The 27,221-nt window shown below is 43.6% G+C and overlaps 2 protein-coding genes across 7 annotated transcripts in view; one reads left to right on the top strand and one right to left on the bottom strand.

Moving 5' to 3' along the window:
• LOC113591568 (exostosin-1c) overlaps positions 1–24,798 on the top strand; it is a 34,461-nt gene extending 9,663 nt beyond the window's left edge. For all 5 annotated transcript variants that reach the window (XM_027032111.2, XM_027032108.2, XM_035529181.1 and 2 more), the window contains 10 exons: positions 19,887–19,980; positions 21,308–21,415; positions 21,603–21,722; positions 22,058–22,190; positions 22,508–22,626; positions 22,839–22,934; positions 23,162–23,248; positions 23,465–23,625; positions 23,867–24,038; positions 24,185–24,798. In XM_027032111.2, the coding sequence (XP_026887912.2) occupies positions 19,887–19,980; positions 21,308–21,415; positions 21,603–21,722; positions 22,058–22,190; positions 22,508–22,626; positions 22,839–22,934; positions 23,162–23,248; positions 23,465–23,625; positions 23,867–24,038; positions 24,185–24,370 (1,276 nt within the window). In that variant the 3' untranslated portion in view covers positions 24,371–24,798. The remainder of the gene's footprint in view (positions 1–19,886; positions 19,981–21,307; positions 21,416–21,602; positions 21,723–22,057; positions 22,191–22,507; positions 22,627–22,838; positions 22,935–23,161; positions 23,249–23,464; positions 23,626–23,866; positions 24,039–24,184) is intronic.
• Positions 24,799–24,980: 182 nt separating this feature from the next.
• zgc:114119 (uncharacterized protein LOC619273 homolog) overlaps positions 24,981–27,221 on the bottom strand; it is an 18,107-nt gene continuing 15,866 nt past the window's right edge. For both annotated transcript variants that reach the window (XM_035529311.1, XM_035529312.1), the window contains exons 4-5: positions 26,914–27,003; positions 24,981–25,757 (exon numbers count right to left, since the gene is read on the bottom strand). In XM_035529311.1, the coding sequence (XP_035385204.1) occupies positions 25,662–25,757; positions 26,914–27,003 (186 nt within the window). In that variant the 3' untranslated portion in view covers positions 24,981–25,661. The remainder of the gene's footprint in view (positions 25,758–26,913; positions 27,004–27,221) is intronic.

The raw sequence follows: 27,221 nt of genomic DNA, 5'->3' as shown, positions 1-27,221 counted from the left end.
TCAAGCATCATGTATCAACTGCCATCTTAATTTCATTAGCTGAATCAGAAATCAGACTTAGGACCATACTGATACAGTTATCTACGTTTAGCGCAAATACTGTTCTTAGCATAAATACTGTGGTGTGTGTGATTGTCCACTGTAAAAATTGGAGGCTGGACTCAACCCTTGAATGAGTAGTGTTATTTAGAAAAATTAATCCAAACTGATATCATGTTCACTATATGTAGATCAGTTCTGAGATCCATTTAAAAGGTACAGCAACCTAAACATCTTCAAAATGCATTTATAAGATAGGCTACTAATTTCAGCCTCCATTATATCTTAATTCCAGTATGTTAATTATTATATTAGATTAAATTACTTTAAATTTCAACTTAATATTTAGATTCTTTTCACATGCAATAAGGCAAACATTCTTATAAAATAAATAAATAAATATAAAAGGAATACAGAACTTAAACCTATGTTTGAGAGTATAATAAAAGTGATATGTATTTTTATTGTACACAAACATCAGACATACAATATGGAGTTCTAACAGTATTGAATAATTCTCCTCTAATATTCTAATATTCCAGAATGTTCATATTTCCCGTACACTGCCCAACATTTCCACCCAAGATTATTGATTTGTAAAACATATACAAAGTCGATTAGCAGTGGATGAATAAAGTCTAAATAGAATAAAGTAGATTTAAAGGAGGAGATCAAGTAACAGGAAGAGTAGCATAATGTGGCGGAAGTGAAGCGATAGCACTGTAAGGGGGCGCCATGGCTCAGAGCGTGTGGGGCAAACCCTGATGTGTCTTAAAGCAATGGCCAGGTCAGAGACCCTCCCTAAAAAAGTCACACTAGTCCCAGCACTGTGCCGAGTTTTATGCCTGTTTGCTTTGGGTTTGTGGTGGGACAGCACTGAATTCTACCCCCCCACCCCTCACCCCCCAATCTGTCGCTATGTCATAGACAGGGAGAGGTCTAACAACCATACTAGCTAGCAAAAGAAAAGAGGGGCTTGGTGGTCCATGGCCCCATTTTGTGAAATCCATGTTTTCTGCCTTGTGCTAAAGCAAGTGAAGGTTTCTGCGGCCGAGGTCTAGGAGGAGAGAGGGTTTATTTTGAGTTCATGCTCAGCAGTCAGTGAGAAGTGTAGCATCTGAGGGGGAGGAACCTGGGAGATGAGAACTGAAGGGCAGGCGAGAAGATCAGCGCTGTAGGAGTGGAGGCCCATTAACTCATCGCTTTCTTTCTCCTGCCCCCCCCCCCCCCCCCCCCCCATCTGCATCTCAGTCTTTTCTCTGGCATAACCCATTGAGAGGAATAGCTCTTAGGAGGTACTCCCAGGTTAATGACGACCAGCATCTGCCAGTGCTAGATTAACCTGATAGCACCTCTGAGCATACTGCTGAACCTCTGCCACTCACAGAGAGATAGAGAGAGGGGGGGGGGGGGGGGGGGGGGAGAGAGAGAGAGAGAGAGAGAGAGAGAGAGAGAGAGAGAGAGAGATAGGATGCTTCTGGAAAGACAGGCAGCGGCTTACCACAACCTAATGGCCTACTTTCATTTACTTTGCAGGCGTCTTTTTTAAGGGAAAGAAAAACCTGCATTGTACTGAGAATGCAAATGAGGGAGAATGTGAGAGCTGGTAGAAAAAAATAGGACAAGCTGTTTTGGGACACTTCTGGGACACACACATACACATTTTTATACCTTCCCAGAATCCTCAACTAGCATTTAAGAAATTCTGCAATGTTGACGGGTGTGTGTGTGGGTGTGTGTGTGTGTGTGTGTGTGTGTGTGTGTGTGTGTGCGCATAGTTAAACCTAAGGTGTAATAGTTCAATGGTGTGCTTTCTTGATGCCTGAAATGGTCTCCATGACTACAGTCCTGCCATGTGGAAGAGTTGCTTGCAGGTCATTGTTCCTGAACCTAAAAGCACTCAGGCCAAAAAGAGACTTATAAAAGCAATATACTGCTATTGTATACACTGCCATCTAAGTAAAACATAACACCAAAAAAATCAAGTGGGTCTCTGTGTGTTTGCAAAAGAATTTATAGAAATATATAACATTCCTCTTAAACGCAAGCCAGAATGTTTGTTTTTTTTATTTTATTTAATAGGGAGCTGAAAATGTTATACTTGGGATTTTCATTTATCAGTCTGACCAGTAATGGTAGCTTCTCTTCTGTGCATGTGCGCGCGCGCGTGTGTGTGTGTGTGTGTGTGTGTGTGTGTGTGTGTGTTTGTCTGGCCCCAGTGAGAAATGCTACACCCCACTGTAATTAGCAGGATGTGAAATTGAACCTCTGCAGAGAGTGTGGCTTATGACCAGAACATACTGGGTTTAATAAGAATAATCAGAGAGAGAGAGAAAGAGGGAGGATTACTTTCTTGTCATCTGCCTGTTTTTCTGTTTCTCCGTTTGGTACTCTTTCCTCTGCACCGTTTGTGACTTATCATTGCTGAGACACAAGCATTCAGATTCACTCATGCATGCATGGCAACTGTCTGCCATCACGCACACACACACACACACACACACACACACACACACACACACACACACACACACACACACACAAACACACAAACACACAAACACACACACACACATTTCACAGCTCATGCTTCCAACGTTAGAAGAACACAGGAGGAGTGTAAGAGTAAAGGTGTTTCCCTGTGCCTCTCAGGATGTCACAGAACAGAACCATACCAGAACCTGACTGATTACTGCCACCTATCTCTCTGAAGAAGAAATACCACACATTTGAATCAAAACCAGTATATCAGGGGTGGAAGGTTAGGATTTCATGGAGCATTTAAAAGGTAATTTTATGGTATTCATGTAAGGGCCTTTTGTTTGGTTTTTGTTTTGATTATTTATTTTTAATTTTACAATATAATTGATTGTTACAAAAAAATAAAATAAAATCACACAGGTAGTGAAAAACAACAGCTCAAGGTTCTGAGTCACAAAAGGACCATACAAACTTTTCACAAGCCCAGTGATATCATAAGATTCCAGTGGAATGGCTTATTTTTACTCAAATAGTGCTGGTAAAGGAGTTGACAAGTGCCTCAGTACCATCAATGGGCAGTGGTAGGTCAGTGGTTAAGGTACTTGACTTTTCATCAGAAGGTTGCTGAGACACAAATGCCAATGTTGAGTCCCTGAGCAATCCCCTTAACCCTTAATTGTTCAAGTTGTACTCAGTCATAATTGTAAGTTTCTTTTGGATAAAAGTGTCAGCTAAATGCCATAAATGTAAATCAATTAGCCTAGTCAGGATGATAATGTTAAACCTAGAGAACCAGACAACAGAACTCATTAACAGAAGAACCTCTTGAAAACAGGTAATATTAATACATTTGCAACAAGCTACACCCTTGGGACTTTGTAAAGCAGAACGCGAAGTTCATATTGTATAGTGATGTGTCAGTGCTAATACCAAGGCTAAAGTCCAGGCCCCATACACAGACAGAATGTTCATGTATTAATGGGTGAAAAACATCTGAGAATTTCACTGTAAGATTTCAAGGGCTATCATGATAATAGCAACAGTAGCATCACTACTAGTTAAAGAGCTACATAGATAACATATCTTTGCACAGTTAGTAAGTAGTGTGCTAAAACGTCATTCTAGAATCCAATGACCCAGCTAAGAGATATGTTCTTCAGACTTCCACATAAAACCTCGAGATATTTAATAAGAGATATCATATATTAGACATTCAACATTTTGCATCTAACATACAGTACTCCATCATTAGCACTTTGGGAGTAGCTCTGAATTTAGTAACATAAAACATGGCAGGTGTATGCTTTGCTCCATTGTAGTAGGTCTACACTTTTAGCAATGCTGTTATTGACGTTGTTTGAAGTGTTTAAGTGTTCCAGTGTCCTAAAATGGCCTGCCAGTTGCTATGATGCCTGGCTGACTGGGTAAAGTAATCCTCCAGGCACTGGGGGCTGGTGTGGTGCAGGCTAACTGTTGTGTGGAGCTGTGTAATGGGAGGCCATTTAGAGACCTAATCTGCTCTTTGTGCTGGCCGCTCCACTCTGCTGACGTGGGTGGAGGAGAGTCGCTAGTGTCACAGCGACTGTTGCCGGGTGCCTACAGAGCGAGAAACTACCAAAGGCATGCAAATATTAGCACTCCACGTGAGTAGCACGTGGATGGCGTCTCCTGGCCTCTCCCTCTGTTCTTGGGCTTTCCAGGTATTCTCAGAGGTGTGGAGAATCATCACACCTGAAGGTTTAAGATTTTGTTTCCACTTCAAACGATGACAGGCTTGACAATTAGCACCTGAGTTTAATGAGAGTACTGCTAGACCAGAGGTGAAGCAGGTGTACTCCAGGAAGCATTGGTCCCTGTTGAGAACTTAAAGCTAAACTAAACTGTTAGAATTGTCTAGAGATCACACAGAGACAGCCACCATGGCCTGTCTGAAATCAGCACCCCATGTCTGTCTGTATGCACTCACTGGAATGTGAAAGACAAGAAATGAATGCCAGACTGGCACTCTTATTCGAAGGAGAATGAATCTGATGTGATCTGTGATCTGTGATCTGATCCAGGACACTGTAGGCTCTGTACTAATTAGGCATGTTATTAAGAGTGATAATGTTTGTGGGCTTGTGTGGCTGTGGGTGTATGTGCTTGCCTTTGGCAACCACTCATTGTATGTTCATATTAAAATTCTGTGTTGATTTTACTACTTCAGAACTGAATGAAATTCTACTCATCAAGAGTAATGGGTTAACTTTAACTCAAGGAACTCACTTTGGTTCATTTTTTTGCTTTATTTGTCCTTTCTGTCACTTGCTCAGGCCTTTCTGTCTTACAGATTCAGTTGTGCAGCTCTTAAAGTACACGACCATCAATCGGGCTATGCAGGCACAGGTCTGTTAAAAGCTTTCACCAGGGGAACACCTAACCACCGTCCCCATTGTGTCCTGGTGACGCGGTCTAAGCCCGGCGGCTCCTGATCACGTAAGCTGCACTATAGCACAGAGGCGCGCGGCACTAAACTCCACAAAGCGCCCTAGATAAGGCTGCCAGACAGGCAAACCAGGAACATTATGAATTAGTCATGAGAGGAGCCGTCAAACTTGTATTTAATGATGGCCTCGGTGGTACTGCCCCCCTCTGCAATTCCCCTATTTCCCCCCCTTTTGCTGAGTTAGGTGACAGCTAGAAATAAAGTAGTTCTGCTTAGCCTGGACTAAACAGCCACCTGCAATGAATAGCTTTGCAGGCTGTGTGCTACATCACTGAATGGATGTAACTATCATCCACTCTTTCATATAGTGTGCTGTTTTCTATTTTTGATCTCCCTTTATCATCCCCTTGATGTAGCCATGTACAAAAATAACCCACTGTCTCCTAGAATGGTATTGTTGGCCTAATTTCCATAAGCATCCATAGCTGCTCATCTCTATTGTTTTCCCTTTGTTCACTTTTCCTCATGACTTTGTCCACTATTCCTTTCACATGAGAATGTGCACTCCACATCCTGAGCTGATCAGCTTTCACAATACGCCCAACTAAATGTAGATGTTCAGAAATGGACCCCATCAGGCACTCAGATTCACCTCCTCTTCTGAGGAGCTTACTTACTCTGCTCCTAACCTGCAGAAACTACAGTACTTCTTTCTTTTTCTCTCTCTCTCTCTCTCTCTCTCTGCAGTAATGTGATCAGCTGTGTGGTGTGAGTTGTCTTTCTGCTTTAAGCCGATCTTCTCTGCTCTGCCCTTGCTGCCCATATGACAGTAGCAAGACCAGGAAGACCAAACCCACTCCTGGAATGAGACTCTCTTACACACACACACACACACACACACACACACACACACACACACAGACAGTATATCAGTGACTTGTCAAAGAGCTGTGGCATGCAGGCTACCCCAGTCAGCACCTGTGACCCATGCTCATTTGGCTACAGCATCAGGGCTCACAGTGCTGGGAGCCCACAGATCTGCAGATCAGATGACCTCACCAATCTCCGGCCACTCACCCCACCCCACCCCCACAGGAAGAGGCAAGGCAGAGCTAATTCCCCTCGCAATTCCTCCATAGCATCGTGCCTGGATCATCTTACTGCTGCATTGAGATAATATTTAAGTCGGGGCGTGGCTGTGCTGCGTAACAGCTAGCGCTGAGCTCTCAGCAGAATGCAGAGTTGGGGCTATCCATGAGTGTCTGAGATAGGTGGAGCCCAGGGTCCCGGATCCTCTCATATGGCAGTAATTGCAGAAAATGTGTTTATTGACTGTCTGCAGAAAACTGTAATATATGTTTATCTTTAGGTTCTTTGTAGGGATTTTGTTTTTGTTTATCTTGAAAGAAATGGTTTCTGAAAATGCCAAGCAAGGCGATGCCAATTCAGGGAAGAAACCTTCTTCGCTGTTTTATGCCACAAATCAGCATTGGTTTATTTCATGGCAGAACACAAACAGTTCAATCCCAGCAGTGCGGAAGCACAGTGTTTCACACAACTGCATTACAGCTCTCCTACTATTTATCCCTCCTTCGCAGGAGAACTCAGGGCTGACGGAGTGACACCAGCTGTGTTCCACTTTACCCCATATCTCCATTTAATGGACAAACCAGCACCAGCATCAATCGGATTTCGATGAATTGGACATTCCACTTAACAAGGCCATTTGGCACACAATGCTGACAACAAGGAATGCTAGCAGGTCAGGAGAGCATAAAAGATGTGTGTAATGATGCAGCTCTCATACATGCAAATACACAACCACACACGTGCCTACGCACGGACTTGGGCCCAACTTTGGAAGTGAGTGACAGTGTCGGCCTGTAAAGTCCTGACCTGTGGCCAGTCATGAGCAAGCACGCCTGCCTTCCTGGCTGCCAACCCGTCTCCACCCAAATGGAGTTCTCATCCATCAGGATGGGAAAAGGCTGGCTTGTCCTAATAGACTGCACTCTCACACTCCAACTTTAATGCTTTATTGATCAGGAGACATATGTATCAAACTCCTGTGAGCGGAAGGCAGGCTGCAGCCGCAAGACACTCATCTGTTTTTTGGTGCACAGGCGAGTGGAAAGGGGGAGCTGACTTGATTTCTGTATGTGAGGGGCTCTCGTCTGACATTAGAGCACTTCACCTACTCAATACTTTAGTGCTTCATAAGCTTGCAGACACTGCTTTATAGCTTATATGGCAGCAACCCCAGACAAGATGGTGTCAGTAATGCAGGTTTAGATACCTGCCTGTTGACAGAAAAGTAAAACTAAACAACAGTTTCCATGTGCTGTTCGTGATCATGACTATGAATTTGTAAATTTAAGGTATTTTTATAATGTTGTGTGTTTCTACAAGCTGTAAGCATGTAGTTAGTTATAGCTGACTTTAATAGTGACTGCATTCTTTGAGACTCCTGGCAGTCAATGGGAATATTTGGTTGAGTTGTAGAAGTGGAAGGCCGGATGGGTTGTTTTAAGATACACATGTGAGCTCCATGTCATCGTCGTGGGAAACAACCCATCTGCAGCATGAATGTTCCATATGAGCAGAAGGAAACAGAGGCATGCTTTCTCCCCAGAACACGGACAGCAGCAGCAGTGCCAACAAGCACCCTGTTCATAACCTCAATGAGGAGTGACATTTCAAAAATGTTACATGCAAATAGGCCCAGTGCTGACCTTCTTCATCTCCAGACCGTTGGCCAGTGGCCCACCAGCCCCTCTCTAATTGGTTCAGGGACTGGCCACGGCCTGTCAGTCATCACATCCAAGAGTATTGATTGGCCATTAGCTCTGGAAGGCAGGGTATGCCGTTTGAGCTAGAGTCAAGAGGGGTGAAGGCTCAGCGGCTGGTGTCGCACAGTAGCCAAACAGGAAATTGAATATGGAGAGCACAAATGACATGCAAGCCAAAGGAATGTTAGAAGACATACTGGCTGCTAGTGGCCAGAGCAGGGGGGAGGGATGGAGGACAAGAATTCCACCTCTTTCCCCCTCATAGGCATGGAGGGGTAAACACAGGCTCACTCAAAGTCACCTTGTACTCTCAGTTATCATACATAAAGCTAATAAGTCCTCTGATTTCTTGTCATATTGTACAGATACCTGCAACATGAAAGTATTGTGATTATTTTTGGAATAAAAGGATACATGGGAATTGTTTTGTTGGGGTCAGATTGAGAAGCCTTTGAAGATGTTATTTTTGGGTCTGGTGTAACTGAGAAGCCAGTGCCACTCTGTGTTACTTGATCATTCCTCTCTTCATCTCTTTACAATTCACTCACTTGTCTCTCTCTCTCTCTCTGTGTGTGTGTGTGTGTGTGTGTGTGTGTGTGTGTAAGTAAAGATGGTAACTCACTCATCTGTAACCCAATTACATGTAAACAAACATCTAGCATGCACTCCAGTGCCAATGTGCTGCTTACACACTGCTTACAAGGCCTTTTTTCTTGCCAACATTTAACAGAAACTTTTTTTAACACAGTTCCAAAACTGCAGTTCCATCACACAAAGGAGGTCTATTATGTTGACTTGTTAAAGATCTGTCTGGACATGTCCTGATGATACAGTTGTATCTGAAGGTAAAGCAGCACTATCACTGCTTTCTTTAGCAAAACGTCCAAATAGACTATCTCACAGGACAGTTTAGCACAATAGACCCAGACTTTTCTGCCTGCCAAGCATACAGCAAACTCTGTAGCCTTATTCAGTCAATACAAGGTGGGTGTTTAACACAGACGGGCTCATAATGTCTGTGTATGTGTTTGAACTCATTGTGAAAGTGTAGCACACCCAGTCCCCCAGTGCACACTGACTTGCCTTAGCTGAACATAGTTGGTAACGAGAAGGATGGTTAAGTGATGTCATCTTGGTGATACCTGGGAGTATATGTGTTTGTGAGGGATTGTGCTGGGTGCATGTGTGTGTGCGTGTGTGTATGAGGGAATATACTGTGTCTTTGCCTCTGGAAGCAGATGAAAGTGGGGGGGTGTAGTGTTCCAGGAGCAGGAAGGCTGGTTTACAGCAGCACTGATGCCTCCTCCACCACCAGCAAGCATAGTGATAAGCAGACAACATTTTAGGAGCTGTGGCAGAGGCTCTCAAGTGTGTACGTGTGTTTGAGTGCGTGAGAGAATGAGGGAGACAGCAACACAAAGAGACAGATGTTCTCCTCTGGAAACATGATGTGTGTGGAGAAGCCCAGCAGGAGTGCTGCTCTCAGCTCAGTGTCTGATTAAGTGTACTGCTAATTACAGCCTGACAACGACCGCTGTGTGTGCAGGAGTGTGTGTAAGGGAGCTCCTGGGCACATGCATACAGAAGATGCAGACAGAATACAAGACAATTTCCTATTTTTAATGATTAGGTGACATGTCCCTCCTTTAGTTGTTTGTAAAAACAAACTGCAAACCATCAGTGGCAAATATGCCAACTTCATAAAGTGTGTGTGTGTGTGTGTGTGAATGAGAGAGAGAGAGACAGTCAGATATCAGAAAGAGACAGATGTACCAGTGGCTGAGGGGGTGAGTTCTGTAACCATGGTGATAATGATGCTGGCTTCTGTTAATTGTCATGGCTGAAGCCTCTCTATCCCTTTCCCAGTAAAAATTTTATACACAGACAAACACAGACACAGTTTGCCATTAATAATTCCTCCATTAATAATTCTTTTCTCTGCAAGACTTTGCCATTATATATGGAGTTTCCTGGAGAGATGAAGTATAGTCATAAATGCAACCCTGCATCTCAGTGTCTGTCAAAAAGTGTAATATAGCTCCCAGCCTTCAAAACTACACACACACAATAGAATGTTCTTTGTCTGTCCACATTTACATGCTGGATGTCAGCATACCAGTAGCTAAAGAAAACTCTTAACTGCTTATTAAAATGCACACATACTCTGACATGCACACACAGCTGTGCTGTGAGCCTTACTGGAAGTGCTCCGTGTATATATGTGTGTGTGTTTGTGTGTGTGTGTGTGTGTGTGTGTGTGTGTGTGCGCGCGCACACGTGCAAGTGACAGTCCTGCTGCATAGCTGGAGGCACTGCTGTTGAATTTACTCTGTCTCTGGGTAGAAGCAATTTTAGAGCACAGCCATGGATTAGAGCCAGCAGGCAAGTGGTGAACCACTCACACACAGGAAGTCTCTTACTCATACATATACTCCTGCACATATGTGTAAGCACATGGCATTAAGTCATCAGATCTTGCTGTACAGCACACACACACACACACACATACATACACACACACACATACATATATACATACACATCAGGTAGAGTCAAAGCCAGAGAGGACTGGGCAGAGAGAAGAAAAAACAGAGAGACAAGAAAACGGACAGAGACTGGAAAAAAAAAAAACAGATTGTTTATGTCTTTGTGAGTGTTCTCGCCATGTCAGTGTCACAGATTTCAGGGTGTCTGTTCTCATATGCGTAAATACTTATGGAACACATTTATCTGCTCCTCTGTTGTCTGCTGTGCAGGTCAGGTGGTCGTCAGGGCCAGGATCTCAGAGGAGCCCTTCTACTGCCCTAGGTCAGAGGCCAGATTCACTGTCTGTTTCCCTATCTGATAGTAGCATTCTGACCAAAGATAGGGGCAACGTGTGTGTGTGTGAGAGAGAGAGAGCAAGAGAGTGACAGGCAGTGAATTCACACACAAAGTGTTCCCCTAAATATGACCTCTGAGTTATTTATTTGTTCAACTTGTATTTGCACAGGTGTGATTCATTTGATATAGTCACCGCTATTTCACATGCTCAGACTACATGCACAAATACAAACTGGAAAACCTGGACAGCCGGTTCATCTGTGCCTTTGCCTAAGACCCCTGTCTGTTCCTTTGTGCTGATATTCCTTCCACAGCATGTGAACTATGAACAGACATAAACCAGCTCAGCAAATGGGCTTTGATGCAGTAGATCGCAATTAGTACCTTTGGAGTCCAGTTCCACAGCATTCGGCCAAAGCCTCGCTGCCTGTGGAGGTGACACGTACACAATGCAACTACTGCATCCCATGAGATGGAACTGAAATAGCCGCCGCCAGGGTTCTAAAGCTAGTCTGCCTAAGCAGGACCCCAATAATCCGGTAGAAAAAAAGAATGGAAGTATGTTCCTGTGCAGATGACATGCATATTTCATGGGCTTAGCCATACACTAGGACAGCTGGAATCCAGTACATTTCTGTGAGTGGCTTCAAAGCGCTTAATCTGTGACATGGGGGGTATGTGCTGGCCAAACGCACACACGTGCGCACGCACGTACAGCCACACAGGCATACACCCACACACACATGCAGAGGCGTGTCAGGCTGATTAAGGCACAGAGGCCACAGCAGTGTCAGAAGCATAAAGCTGAGGCATTAATGTGAATTACCGATCATCCATTTGATGGTGATTGATTCTTTTACGTGTTCATCCATGGAAAATGGGGGCACTCCATCTTTTGCTCTTTCTCCCTCTCAGCAGTAAGGGATGAATTATGTTTACACCCTACTAGCTGCTTCGTCTTTGCCTCTTTGCCCCCAGTTTTCACATCACGTGTGCTGCACTTAGTGGACTTTTGGCCATCCCCCGTGTATTTATGCTTAATTAATGTTCTATATCATTTGAAATGAAGAAAGAAAAAGAAAGCATGAAAGAATACAAAAAGCAAGAAAGAAGGAAAAGCCGAAGGTGTTCTGCGGAATAGTGCCCACCAGGTCTCTTTGGGGGTCTTTGAAGAATGACGTACTTTTCCATGTGTAATAGCACTGAATTTAAAGTGGGAACACAGCCATCCACTTTGAAATTTTGTGGCAGGCTGAAACAAACACCGCAGGGCATTTTAGTCACTTTGCCAGTCTGATGACTGTTTGAGGTAATCCAGCTGTTATGATGAGAGAAATAAGTTGCCCTCATGCAGTCCCCTCATGTCCTTTTTTCTTGGTGTTTTTGCCACACTATGGAGACTTGTGCCTGGATATAATCTAGATGAGGTGTGCCTCATCTTGAGACCATTGCCTGTTTCCCACGGTGCCCTGAAAACCAGCTCCTAAAATGCCCCAGAGTTAGTGGCCTCTATAGACTCCAGCCTGTAGCACCTTCGTATTTCCAGTCGCATAAGGGCAATGGTGCCCATGAAGTCAAAGCGTATGAGCTGTACTCTGCAATGCTGAATAAACCATCTGAACAGTGACAATGTTAACATAAAGGGACAACAAAGCACCGAAAAGACCACGTGGAGCACCAGGAGTTGCCGGCAAGTACGCTTGGCCATTGGATGCCGCTCCACCTCTATTAACACAGCTGCTCCCAGATACACTGTACACACTGCACTGTGTGTTTGTCGAAGATCAGACAACACAGACACGTCGATGAGAGACTCTGAGTAGATGAAAGTGCCAATATGCAGGAGGATGTGGAGAGGCCGGAGCACCTCACGAGTTCCAGTACTGTGAACCTTCCGCAGCGTAGCTGTGATTTAAATGAGTGCCCAGTGCTCCACAGAGCGTTCAGAGCAGAGCAGAGCATGACTGCCTTTGGTAATGCAGCTGCTTTTGATGCATTGGAGACCAGAGGACACATCAAAGAAGCACACAGGCTTGAAGATGCACGGAAAAACACCAGCACGTTTCACCAGTATGCTCATGTATGTGAAGCCCACCCGAGAGCTTGAGCATGCAAAAACATATGTTCCGTTTTCTCAGCCCCAACAAACCCAGAGTTGAAAAGCTTACTTTCAACACATGTATGAATGTATTGTAACATATACATTCCCCATCACATATTTTATCAATTCTTCCCTCCATGAACCCCCCCCCCCCCACACACACACACACACACACACACACATTGGCATGCAACATCAATTTATTTACGTGAAAAAAACAAGGAAGAGGGGGGAGCTGTCATTGATGAGTAAATTTACTAGAAATAATTCAAAAGCATTGACGCATGTTCTCAAATTACCCCACATCCCGCTACGCATGTCTCCCCCTCTCTCTCTCCCAGTTGCTGTTTGTAGTGACAGCTAAACAGCCTAGGTGCCACACTCATCCCCCTTCAGATGAGGCAAGCAGAAGGCAGGCCAGAGGAAAGGGTGTGTTCAGTGCCGCTTCTGGGCGGGCAGGTGGGTGTGGACCAAGAGGGGACCCTCCCGCTCTGGCCTCCTTCTTCACTTATCTCCATTTTCACACTCTTCCTTTCCCCTTCACTGCAGTAATTTCCTCTTTTCAGGCCTGTAGGTCGCCAGCCGCCTGTCCCGCTCACCTCAGATTAGCCAGGGAGGGAAACAGCTTCACATATGAAGCACAGCCATGTTCTTCCTCAGCATTTTTATACTGACCTGATAGTATTGGCCTGCCCTCTTCTTAAGCTCCTGGCTGAGCTCCTAGTAACTCAAACTATGTCCAGAGCAGTTGAAGTAACATCAAGAAATGGGCTGGCCGTCATGATAGATGTCACTACTTGTAAAATGCTTTAATGAAAACTAAACGAGGGTTTAGTGGTGACACAAAGTAGGTCTTTTGGGTGTTTTAGACGAGTAATACTTTATTTACAGTATTCCCCTCATGCTTTCTCCTCCATACAGTAGGCCTCAAGTTACACAGCACAACATCAATACTGAATTAACACCTCCAGTGTTTATATAACACCAATCAGACACAACTGAACACAACAGGGGTGATTGCAACACCATAGGTGTTCATTTACCACTGGAGGGATTGATGTGTAGTGGCTCATACTTGAGCTTAAGCGATATGAGGCCACATTTGTGTCTGGAGTGTCATAATGCCGCAGCAGAGAACTCACAGACACAGAGACACAGGCACGCATGAGCACACACAAACACCCGACAGTTCTGAGCTGCTGAGTTTTTAGTCTGCTGGTCCACTGTGATTGGTTGCTATATTTACCCAGTAAAGATTTTAAGCACTTTTTCTATGGTACATTTTAAATTTTAGATCTCTCAAATCTTTTATATACACAAATTCGGTGCTTTATATACAGAAAATATATAAGCACTTTCTAACAGTCAAAGTAAGTACTTATGTATCTAAAATCATGTTTCTGTCGGTTTGTGTATGCATGGCATAGGACTAGTTAATGATCTAAAGGGATCAGAAAGGTCACAACAGTCCCAATTAGAGAGCTTTTATCTCCATCCTTCTGTAATTAACTGAGAAAGAAAGAATTAAATAGAGGGGAGGAGCAGAGAAATATACACAGATAGTGATGGGAGTATATAAAAAGCACACACACACGAGCATGTGTATATAGTTAATGAGAGAGCGAGTAGGCAGTATATTTGAGTACATTGTGGGAGGCGTTAGTTTGGAGGCCAGGACAAATAGCAGAACAGTGCTTGATTTAGCCATGTGGTTTCTGTGCCCTGGACTGGAACACACACACGAGCATACGCACACACATGTACAAACATACACACGCACATGGGCACGCACACACACACAAACACAAACACACTATACAGTAGCATAAATGTGTGCCGAGGACTGCATGACTGGGTAACAAATTTATGTATTAATGTGCCTGCTCAGAAATGTTAGTGACACAGCACTGTCAGGTGACTCAAAGTATTTATAAAGCTCATAAAGCATATTCAGAGGGAGAGGGAAAGACTGTATGGAGAGGGATCTGAGTAAAAATGAGTAAGGAGATACAGAGACTGACAGACAGATAAGTGAAAGTGAGAAAAGCTTACTGTTGTTCACTCCCAAGTGAGTGAGAAAAAAAAGCCATAAAATCAGATTAAAACATCTGTGCATGCACAACACACATACACACAGCACAACAGCTACACTGACATTGCAGCTGTATATTACAGATAGGATCTAGTTTTCTGCTATAACAACATTTTTGCAATGGTTTGGACCAGCCTCTAGTTCTGTAGTTATGTAATTATTTTTTCTCTTTTATGTTTATTTATGTTTCTCACACACACACACACACACACACACACACACACACAACTTTCTCTCTCCCTCCTTCCCTGCAGGTTTAAGGTAGGCCCTTCACAGCAGTTACTTGTCCACAGATTGTAACCTGACCTTTCACTCCCACTCTGAGCCTACAGCCAGCAGAGTCCCTGATCACTGACCAGCTTTGCGCTTTAGCTCATAAGGATTCACAGTGAAACGGCTTTGGAGGCACTGAACCTGGTCCTGTATCTGAGCTTTTAAAAATATAAATGGCTCAAGCTTTTAGATCAGTCAATTATGGACTTGCATTGTAAATCTGAAATGCAGAAATTAAGTTCCCTGACTCTTGGTGATTAAAAAACAAACAAGCAAACTTTAACTTAATGCAAGATTGCATTGACTGGCTTTATGTAGCCATTTTCTGCAACAGCGAGTTTTTGTAAGAGTCCTACAGTGGAGATTAATGGAGCAGTTTTAAACCTGCAAAGCTGCTAGTTAATACACATGATTCATATCTTAAGATGGTATTCATACTACATATGTGCTTACCGCACGTTTTGTTATTGGCTATAATCCCCATTTCTATGCACTCTAGCAATGCTAAAAATAAATCTAGATTTTCCCACACCATGTACATTCTTCACAGATCAGTGGTAATGTCACATATGCTGTTACGAGGGCATCCAGAGGGCATGTTTTGATGAACCGCTACTTTGGCATATTCGAAACAGGCATATAAAGTTTAAAGCTTTGAACTTGTGCCCCATTAAACTCCATTATAAGCCACCCCGGAAAACATCATCATGTAAGCACCTACTAAAAAAGCATTAGTGATCAAAATAGATGTTCAGCAGCATGTCATGATGAGAAAAGTGCACTTATATAACAAATATCAAACTTCCTTCAATTGTAGCTCGTGTTCAAAAATTGGATATAATTTAAGTTAAGCAAGGAATTACGTATTCTTATGGTTCAGGACTTGTAGGTTAGAACATTGGAAATGAACTAGAAACAGCACCTCTCTCTCTTTCTCTCTGTCCCTCACACACATACAAGAACACACAGAAAGGATCGATGGTTTTGAAGTGATTCTTTAAGCAATGCTGTATTCAGACCAAACATTTTTCATTAAAAAGCTCTTATATTATGTTTCCCTAAGATTCGTTGTAGACTGCATGCAGAATTAAAAAAACTAATCCACATAACACCAAACATACACAGAGAGAGACAGAAAGAATGAGTGTGTGTGACAGATGACCTTTGTGCTTCCGATACGGATAAGAAGTAAGGATCAACAGACAACTGGTGGCTGTCCATCACACAGCATGGGCCTCATCCAGCTGTGTGTGTGTGTGTGTGTGTGTGTGTGTGTGTGTGTGTGTGTGTGTGTCTGTCTGTCTGTCTGTCTTAGATGTTACTGGGTCTGTCTGGCCAGATCATCAGTGATAATGAGTAATGAGATCGCAGAGAGGCAGGTGGGTTGGGGGTGCTGCTTTTCTGTAGACATCTACCTCTAAACCTACACACGGGAAACATGAAGAGGAGAAAACACTGCTGGGAAAATACAGACATGCTCAAAAACAATGATTCTTGACATGCAGAAAAGTGCACATCAAACCTGTAAAAACCATTACATAACAGGAACAACCATTGTGAGTCATTTCCCAGGTCGTGCGTCTCACATGCATACACGTCAGCGTGCTTGACTGAGACTCATCACCATTCTTCCTTATCCTTTTTCTTTCAGCCCTTTATACTCTCTTACACAGACAAAGAGAGAGAGAGTCGTTCTTCTTCAGCCACTAACAACAGCTGAGCAGTCAGAGAATGTGGGAAGCGATGGTGGGAGTGACCAACAGCTGCTTCCAGAGAACACTCCTCAAACCCCTCAGTGACAGAGAGGGGGGTGTTTTCAACTTATTTCAAGCTAAAGAATAGAGGGCATTATTGGGAAACAGAAGGGTAAAGCCAGGCAGAGCTGGGGACGGGATGGGGTACAGGCGCTGACAGGAACAGCTCATCTGTAGCTGGCTCCATTAGATCCTCTCCTTCTCCAACAAGGATTTCCGGCATATTCCTTTATAAATGTTTAACAACCTTTGCCCCAGGGGCCACGAGCATCTGGAAACTGGACTGTAAGGCATCTTTGTGCGATACAGGAGTGTACATGTATGCCAGAAAAAAGAAAAAAACACACACACACACACACACACACACACACACACACACACACACCTGGAGGCTTACATTCATGTAACTGCACTTTTGCCAGTTTGAGACTGAGATATTTCTTCTATCAACAGTATGCGTATATTATAACCAATTTCTCAGTTCAAATGGAAGGGAAGTGTGTGACAGACACTACTACACTAAACAGACATTTATGTACATGACGTAAGTGGGACTTAATGTTCACACATACAAATATAAATGCTTATAAACAATTATAAGTGTTTAATTACAGCACATTGGAACTGTTGATGGACAGGGTATGCAGTGCAGCTGTGGGCACACACAAACAAACACAAATGTACTCTGTCACTGGCTCATGTCCCAACATTACAAACTGGAGACATGCTCCATGTCATCTTAGAGTCCCACAGCTGCGCGCACACACACACACACACACACACACACACACACACACACACACACACACACACACACACACACACACACACACACACACACACACACACGCATTTTAGCCCTGCAAACCAAAGCTGGCTCAGTTCCACACCAAACCCTGGTAAATGGAAGAGGAAGAAGCCTGTTTATTAGCTCGTGGAAACAAAACACTTAAATGATTTATTTGCTCCACTACTTCTGGGTAAATGGCTTCATTAAAAAACACTGCGGAGATGCTGCAAGAACAGAGAGAAAGAGTGAAAAAGAAAAGTGGGTCGATGCTAATCTAAAGTCTAGACTCGCAGATACCAGCACAGTCATGCAAACTGAGTAACATGCTGTACAGAAATGCTAAGAAAAAATACATCTTATATATATTTGTATACATATAGATACACATGCATACGTATGCATATATCCAGGAATTGTGCATTATAGGGTAAAGCAGGCTTATTCCAAACCAAACAGCAGAGCAGATCAAGTGGGTCCCTCTCAGACAAATAGCAGCCGTTTCACTTTACCCATCACCTGCCCAGCCCCACACAGCTCCCAGCATACTACAGATTACTGCATAAACATGGTATCATTAAAGGGTTGGTGAGAAGATCCAAACCCACCAGCAGACCTGCAGAATGGCACCATTAAAGGTCCAGTGAAGGGTTACTAAGCTACCAGCATGCCAGAAACTTCAGCAGAGTTTTCGCACTCAGCACTGCAGTGCTGATGTAAGAGCCTGCTCACAGTGAGCTCTGATTCTCCAGAGGCACCTGACTGCAGAGGTTCAGTCCGGGCCGGGAGAAAACAGTTTCCTCATTAATTTTTTAATTTGCTTTTTTTATTTCCTTATTAATGGAACTCAGCTTCTCAACCTCACGTCATATCAAAATGTGGCATGTCATTTGCTGGGTAAAGACACTATAATAGTTTGAGTGTGGCATTCAAGGAGAAGTTATGTATGCTCAAACCTTTACAAACGTTGAACCAAAGTAGCAAGTTACCTCTAGACATGCCAGGTTAGCTCAGAACTCAGGTTAGATCCAGACATCGCCTTTGGGGGGCTGAGGTGGACAGCAAGCCTTTTATCTTTTTGCAGTTCACATGTAAATAAACATGTCTTGCACTGGATGGAGATAGAGGTGCTTTCATACCAGTTTGTTTGCACTCGTGCGCATCTAGCTCTGGAAGGCGCATCTAGTCGTGCTCTCCTGGCCTGCTCAGGGAACACTGGCCTCTTTCAAGAGAAAAGCAGCTCTACCCTCTCAGGGGTAACCTCGAGCCAAGCAAAACAAGGGGTCTTACAGAACTAGCAATGGATCGAAAAGCTGAATGTGGCCAACAGTCAGAAGATGCGTACATGCTAACTCAAACAGAAAGCTAGAGCTGTAGGTAATGGAGTATCATGTGCATAGTGAGAAACTCTGTCCTGGAAGCATTTATTTGTTATGGTTGATAGGATAAGTTGCTTCCTTTAGAACTGCAAGAACTTGGTGCCTGAGTCAAGCTGACTAATTCTCATGGAAACTTGTTCACAGCATTTCTCACAGGACCTATGCCAAATAGATTTTCTGTCTGTTTCTTATGAAAGCAGTACACTTGAACGATGTCTCCTCTGTGATTTCCCAAGTTGTTGCCCTTTTGATTTCCAGAGGGCTGACAAAAAGGTATGGAGTTTGTGGTTTCTTTGCACATTCCCTTTTAGTAGTAGCCCAATAAACAGACAATTTTAAGCCATTGTAGCAGAACAGGTTTAGGCGGAATTTGACCAACTATACATTTGGGAGTATCTGGCGCCATTTTGCTCAGCAAGTCCTGTGCTGACATTGCTGCCATCTCAGTTCAAGTCTGTTATGCAATCCTTTTCCACCACACTCATTAGTTCTCTTGGTCAACAGTGACTCCCACACACACACAGACACAAACTATCTATCTATATCTATATCTATATATATATATATATATATATATATATATATATATATATATATATATATATATATATATATATATATACACACATATACATACATACATACATACATACATACACACACACACACACACACACCCTTCATTCACTTATCATGCAACAATAGAGAACACACAAAGATGATGGAGTTGGTCTTGTTGGTGTGTTCTTAGAATTGCTGAATGGTTGCCAGGGCAATCAGTTTGATGTGAACACGGTGGCCTGCCTGGTTCAGAATGTTGCTCGGCAACATTGCGATGTGAGCAAAGCCATTGCACAGCAGTAAGGAGCAGATTTCTCTGTCCATCTCCTTGAGGAACCGTCTACTGGTGCTGATGGCCACTCTCTGTCTGTCTCTTCTCCAGGTTTGACTATCGGGAGCTGCTTCAAAACTCCACCTTCTGCCTGGTTCCTCGAGGCCGACGCCTTGGTTCATTCCGTTTCCTGGAGTCACTGCAGGTATGCTGGTATTCATGGACTCCCTGATGAACTTGTGGTCAGACCCACAGGAGGCTGTGCATGTTGCTGCAGCTGCACTGTGCTGTAGGCAGTGGGAAAAAAAACCTAACGACCACCTTGAGGCCAGAGGGACTCGGAAAATGAGTGAGAATGGTTCTAGAGTTTAGATAAACAACACATTAGGCGTTGAGTGGAAAAACTTCCCAGGCACATGTATTCTTTGGCCTCCTGGCGGTGTGGGAAAAGGGCGGAAACTCCCAGAGGGTGCCCTAGGCTCAGCCGAGCACTGCTGAATGGACAAATCCACAGAACAGTGGCTTTGGCAGGCAGCTTTGCCCTCACAGTAACTCCTCCTCACACCCCCACTCTTTCTCTCTTAGTCTTCCTCCAAGTCCATTCGTCTATTTCACTTTCTTCCCCTTTCGTGTTTCCATTCACATCTCTTTGAGCTTTTCATTTCTTTGGTGCCAGCCAGAGCCACAAAAAGAGCTGGCTATTATCAACATTGTGGAAAGTTCTAGAACATCTTTAAACCAATCAACCCCCCCATCCCCACTCTCATTGCCTGTAATCTCTCACCCTCTCCTTGCTTATGGCACACTCAATCTCATTTGCACTCCTCAAAAAAGGTCATATCTATACGTTGGCCAAAACTAGATGAGCAATGTTATTCCAGCTACTTCTAATTCACATTCTCTGGGTGTGAACACAGACAAGGCCCAGGACTGATGTAGGCACAGTAGGCCAAAACTGCAGTCGGCTGCGTGAAGCGGCTTGTCGCTGTCCATCCTTGTGTTCTCTAAAGCCTCTTTAGGATGAAAGCCTACTTGCACACTGCCAGGAGGGCCATGTTTGATCTTCACCTGGTATTAAGGCTGAGGTCTCTTGTGGTTTCATTAGAAAATAAGCAAATAAGAAACCGGAGAGGAACTGTTGAGCAACGTCACAACCTGACAGTAAATACAAACATGCATCAGAGTACTTCAATAAATCAGGGCCCAGTCCATGATTCCTGACACGTAGGATGGGCTTTTAATTAGTAGCCTTGTGGTCCTTCGTACTGTACAACAGCGGAACTGTGTCTCTCAGGAATGGCTGATGGGAGTCACCCATTGATCCCTGAGGCCAATATCATATTCCGACTCCCTTTCTCCCTGCTCCAGACTCAACACGATTGCTCTCCCTGATGGGAATTCAGAAAACATACTACATATATATTTCATGGCCTACGGGACAGATGCCTGTTTTGTCTGCAGCAACCCTAATGTATGCTGGAGACTTAACAATGGATTGTCTTGCCCGTCTATGCATCTGGCATATCCCTCAGGCGGCCTGTATCCCGGTGTTGCTCAGCAACGGCTGGGAACTGCCCTTCTCTGATGTCATCCAGTGGAACCAGGCAGTCATCGAGGGAGACGAGAGGTTGCTTCTGCAGGTAAACAGCATGTCAACAGCCACTGGAAGCTGCTGACTTTGAAGGCCTTTTTGTTTCAAATTTATTTGTAATCACATTACTGGAGGTCAGAAGTTGATCTCTTTGTATAGGAGTGTGTGCTGTGTCCATATATTTAACGATCTTAGTCTGCCTACAGCTTGGATAAAGTCCCTCTCTGTTTCATAAGGTGCCCTCCACGGTGCGGGCTGTGGGTATTGACCGGGTGTTGGCTCTAAGGCAGCGCACTCAGATGCTTTGGGATGCCTATTTCTCCTCAGTGGACAAGATTGTACTTACCACACTAGAGGTAAGCATAAGACAGCTCATATGTCAGTTTGAAGCACCATGAGTGTGACAGAGCACGGACTCAGAGGAAATTAAAACAAGGATTAAGATGGCATGCATCATTAGCACCTACTTAATCCTGTACCACCAGGTTAATTGCCAAACACAATCTTGGTTTTTGCTGAAAATGCATGAGCTAGCAATGCCCTCTCATGGCCAATAGCAGAAATGTAAGCTCTAGTAGGACTTAAATGCTTGAAATGAAACCATGAAGTAAATTTTTCTTTTGAGTACACTGATAGGAAAGATATCTCATCTTAATCAAGCAAGTTGGATTTTTTTATCATTATCTGGCAGATCATCAAGGACAGAGTGTATGCTCATATCTCCAGGAACAAGTTGATGTGGAACGCCCTGCCTGGAGGTCTTCTGGTACTGCCCGAGTACTCCACGCACCTGGCCCACTATCCTTTCTACTACCTGAATCTTGGTAAGCCTAAAGATTCCATGTGAGCAAAACCAAGCAGTGAGCAGTCAGTGGTGCCACTCTCAAATCTACAGATTTCTTCACTTTCCACAAGCTCAACATTGAAATGTTAGTGTGTAAATGTAGAAAGTTAGAGCTCCGTTCTCATGATTCTCTTCTCCTCAATATTCTAACAGCTTTGTAAATTGCTCTGGCTAAAAGCATCTGCTAAATACCATAAATGCAAATGACCAGAACTGTCCCAATGACACCCACCAGAAGGTTGCAAATGGTACTGGGTAAAATCGCATAGTGTAGATAATCTCTGTCCATTAATACAGGAGTAAGCACTGGACAAGAGTTTACTGCTGTGATCCATGCCACCTCCCCTTTGGTGTCCCAGTCGCAGCCAATCATGAAGCTCCTTCAGGTGGTGTCCAAGTCAAAATACTGCTCCCAGGTACTGCACATGCATTAGAGTTTCTCCATGGCATTCCATTTTGACTGCATAATGGAGTATTTCACTGGTTCTGTACCATGAAATGCACCATTGTTTACTATCAATTAAAGTTCCCAATAATTCTGCTTGAATTGTTCTACATTAGGACACTCCAGATTATATACATTTGTGAATCCTGTCTGTTTGTATTTCTGGTCCCTGCTTTTCTCCAGATCATCATCGTGTGGAATAGTGAGAAGCCTCCCCCTCAACGGAGCAAGTGGCCACCCATGCCAGTGCCCCTGATTGTTACAGATGGCAGAAGGAAAGTGAGTGTTTCCAAATAAGAGTATGCTCAAGCTGTGGCCATGTGCATTGGCCACACCCACGCACTCTCTGTGAGTGTCAGAGCAACACCTCGCCCCCAACCACCAAATACACACACACACAGGCTTACACAGCAACCCTCCCTACACACTCTGTGGCTCATAGGACAACCCAGCAGCTATCTCTCTCACACATACACACCCTGGTTTACTCCATCTGTTTCTCACAGACTAGCAGCCGTTTCTTGCCGCATGCTGCGATTGAGACTGAGGCTGTGCTAAGCCTGGATGAAGACACAGTGCTACTGACTAGTGAGGTTAGAGTTCCCCTCAACTAATTTAGCAGATTAGCAGTGATTCGCTCTCCTCCTAGAAATCAACTTCCTAACAGTTCTAATGCTCACCTACTATGTGTAGCATTTAAAATTTTATATGGTGAAAAAATGAACTGGAACTGTAAATACATGTTTTTTTCTTAGTCCCATTATATAGTCAGTTACATATTTCTGACTGTTGTATGGTTAAATTAACAGGTCAACTTTGCCTTCCTTGTGTGGCGGGGTTTCCCTGAGAGGATAGTAGGATATCCTCCCAGAAGTCATTTCTGGGACCCTGTGAAGAAACTATGGGGCTACACCTCCAAATGGACTAATGAGTACTCAGTTGTGCTGACTGGTGCAGCCTTCTATCACAGGTAACTGATCACCTAGGTTTATAGACATGATTCAGCCAATACAACACAACTGAGAATTATGGGTGTAAAACAAGGGGAGGAAAAAATATTCATCAGATGTAGACATGACGTGATATGGCAACTGATAACATTCTCTGCATTAACAGTACAAGCCACCTATGAAAGATTTCACATGAACAAAATAGGACGGTTCACTTTTCACCAGTCACCTGCTCATGCCTCCTTTTTCATCCTCCAATAGGTACTACCATCACCTGTTCTCACATTACCTAGCGCCCTCATTACGAGCGCTCGTAGATCGTACTTCAAACTGTGAGGACATTCTTATGAACTTCCTTGTGTCTTCTGTGACACATCTACCACCCATCAAAGTGGCCCAGAGGAAGCAGTACAAAGAACTGCCTGGTCCACAGGTGACCCCTCTATCACATACGCCCATTACACTACCTCACACTAACATGTAACGTGTAAGATTAGAAGTGAAGAATCCCATAGACGCTGTATCTCAAGTTAACACCATATGACAGCATTTTCCTCATTTCTATTCCTCTGTTCCCAGAGCACCAACATGGCCCCATGGGCAAACCCTGAGCACTTTAACCAGAGGCAGGAATGTGTCGACACCTTTGCTAGCTGGTTCGGCTACATGCCCCTGGTGCATTCACAACTCCGCCTGGATCCTGTTCTCTTTAAGGACCACGTTTCTGTCCTGCGCAAGAAGTACAAAGACCTTGAGCGTGCCTGAGGGACAGACAAGACACTCAAATTCAACAAAAAGTTGGACGGGCAGGGGACACTGACAGACAGGCATGGCTCAAGGAGTGGCTTCCCCCTCCCTCAACAATGCAGATTCTTTTGAACATGGTGGCTAACCTTGGGTGGCGCACACTGCCCATAGTGTCTAAGAAAGTTTAGAGGTGGAGAAAGAAGGAAGCCTCCAACCTACCTGAAATTGGATCTTCAATTTTTCACAGACAGCACAGTGGGTGTCATTCAAGTGTAAGCACTCAGTGACTGCCCCAGCTGCCATCTCATTGGTGGAGTTTTGAAATTAGCACCAAGCCAGATGCAAATTGTACCAGAGACTAACACATTATGTGTGCCAGAGGAGTCAAAGTGACTGACTCAGAACAAGGTGTAATTACTTGACCAATAAAGCATTTCTGGAATGCAGTTGTACCAGTGAATTTGCATTTTTAAAACAAATGCTTCCAAAAATCTTTGTTCTGTGCTACAAAAATACATTAACTTAAAAATAATGAGTTAGTGTAGCTTTTTTTATTTTTATTTTGTACACAAAATAATTTGGGGATCTCTAACAAACAAAACAAATACCCTACCAATTATTTTTAACATTATTATTATTATTATTATTAAGAATTACGTATAAAATTATTTCCCTGAAGGAAATTGTATACAGTACTAAAGAAAGAGCTTTCATTATTTTGCCCTCAGTCACACACACACACACACACACACACACACACACACACACACACACACACACACACAAACACACACACACACACACACACACACACACACACACGTCACTCGCTCCACCTGAGAACGTAGTTGCCAGGCTACAGATGTGCAATCACATCACATCACTCCAACTGCTACACTTAAGGCCAGAGATTCTATGCTGGTGTTCACACAGGATGCCTGGAGCACAAGATGCTTCCCAGTGTTGCCTTTAGCGATTAGTCCGGATCAGTCCTCGTGCTTGGCATGGAATTCATATTACTAAATCCTTGCTAATGCAAAATGGTGCAGTGCACAAAGGCAGAAAGTTACAGATCACAGCCAAGACTCAATGCAGTAAATGAAGCGAGCTCTGCACCCGAGGCTGTATGAGTCAAACCTCATTAATCGAGAGTAAATACAATGTGTTAACAGTGCCGGGCATCTGCAGGCTGCCTGCTGTCCTCAGCTGCCCCACCATGGGCGCAACAGTGAGGACGTAAGCGGCTGCTGGGGCAAGGCGATGAAGTCTACATAGCCTGAATGCGGAAGGGAAAGATAGTGTGTTGTGGTCATTTGCGCATGTTGAGCATGGCATTGACGTCCCACAGGAGGTTCCTCATTTGCTCCATTAGAACCTTCATCTCCTGATTCTTCTGATGTACTTTCTGCAGAGGTCACATGACAAAAGTACAAAAGGAAAAAACATTTATGAAAGAACTATATCAATTTTACCAAATTTTCTTTTACAAGATTGTCACTATATCAGTTTTCAACATACATGGTGCATTTTCTGAGCTTGGAAAAAATGTAAATTGAAACGCACTACTCACTGAGTTCTACAATCTAAAAGGCCTAAAACTGGAACTGCATCGCTTGTAGAAAGCAAAAATCACACCTCACATATCAGCTTGCAGAAGCTATACCCAAGTAACTACAGAATTACACACACACACACCCTACTTTATTATGAACAACTACTACACCTACTCTCATTGGTCACTGCAATAGACAGCTCTACTAATTACAGGCTATAGCCAGTGTGTTGCCACACAATTTATCAGCCAATGTCTCGCCCATTCATCACTGGTCAGTGTCTGACCACAGGACCAAGGCTGAACAGATCACTTTCAGCATGGCCTATTCTCAGCACTGCAGCAAAAGCTGAAATGGCAGGGTTAAGAGTCTATTAGGAATAACAATGATGTTGAAGCTTTTAAACATCAGTGTTGCTGCTGTGTTGAATGTGGAACGGCCACCCAAAATCATCCAGCCAGTGGTGGTACTGTGATCATAAATCTCAACACTGCTGAAAGAGTGTTAACACTCTTAACACAGTGAAGAGCTGAAGGAAACCAACTCAAATTCTGCACAGCAACAGGTGGTCTGGAGTTGAGGATCCTTTCAATGTCCTGGCTACAGTTGATCAGAATTCCCTTCTGGAAAATAAAAGTGATGTAGACCCCATTTTCCATGCATCATCAATACAGCAGGTGAAGCCACCATTCTTGACACACTATTTGCTGTTTATGGTAGTAAGGATAAAGTAATGTAATGTGCCATATAACTTACAGAATTAAAGGAGTAATATTTAATATTTTACTTTTTTTTTTTTTTTGGAAGTAACCATTTCAGCACTAATTATAACTTTTTACTAACTGAATACACTACAGTATCCACCTAAGGCTGATTTACCTGATGTTTTGTTTGTTTGAGTATGTATGTCTCCATCAATCTACCCATCTATCCATTTTTGCAGACTGTTCAGATTTTTAAGGAAACATTTTTATTACTGTATTAACATTCTCATGGAATGGAACAAACCTCTATAACCAGCTGTCTGTCCTGACTCACTGTAGGACTGCAGGGCTCCACTCTCACCGGAGGCATCTCACCCCCAACATACGGCACCATCTGTATGCAACACAGACCACCAGCAGTGTCAGACATGAGTCTCCTCAGAGGGGTCCTACTAGAGCAGCCCTATCAGAGTAGACCTGGGACCTGAATGAACAAGTGTCTGGGCTGGCCATTTTCTCTTATCTGCTTGTCCATAAAACCAAATGACAAAATCCTGCTTTAAGGTTTCAGGTTCAGCTTTGTACATATACCAGCTGCTCATGCCATCATTT

This window comes from Electrophorus electricus, chromosome 8 (assembly GCF_013358815.1).
Source record: "Electrophorus electricus isolate fEleEle1 chromosome 8, fEleEle1.pri, whole genome shotgun sequence".
In the NCBI taxonomy this organism is placed as follows: domain Eukaryota; kingdom Metazoa; phylum Chordata; class Actinopteri; order Gymnotiformes; family Gymnotidae; genus Electrophorus; species Electrophorus electricus.
Note: the sequence above shows the minus strand (reverse complement) of the source record. Positions and strands in the feature narration are given on the sequence as shown.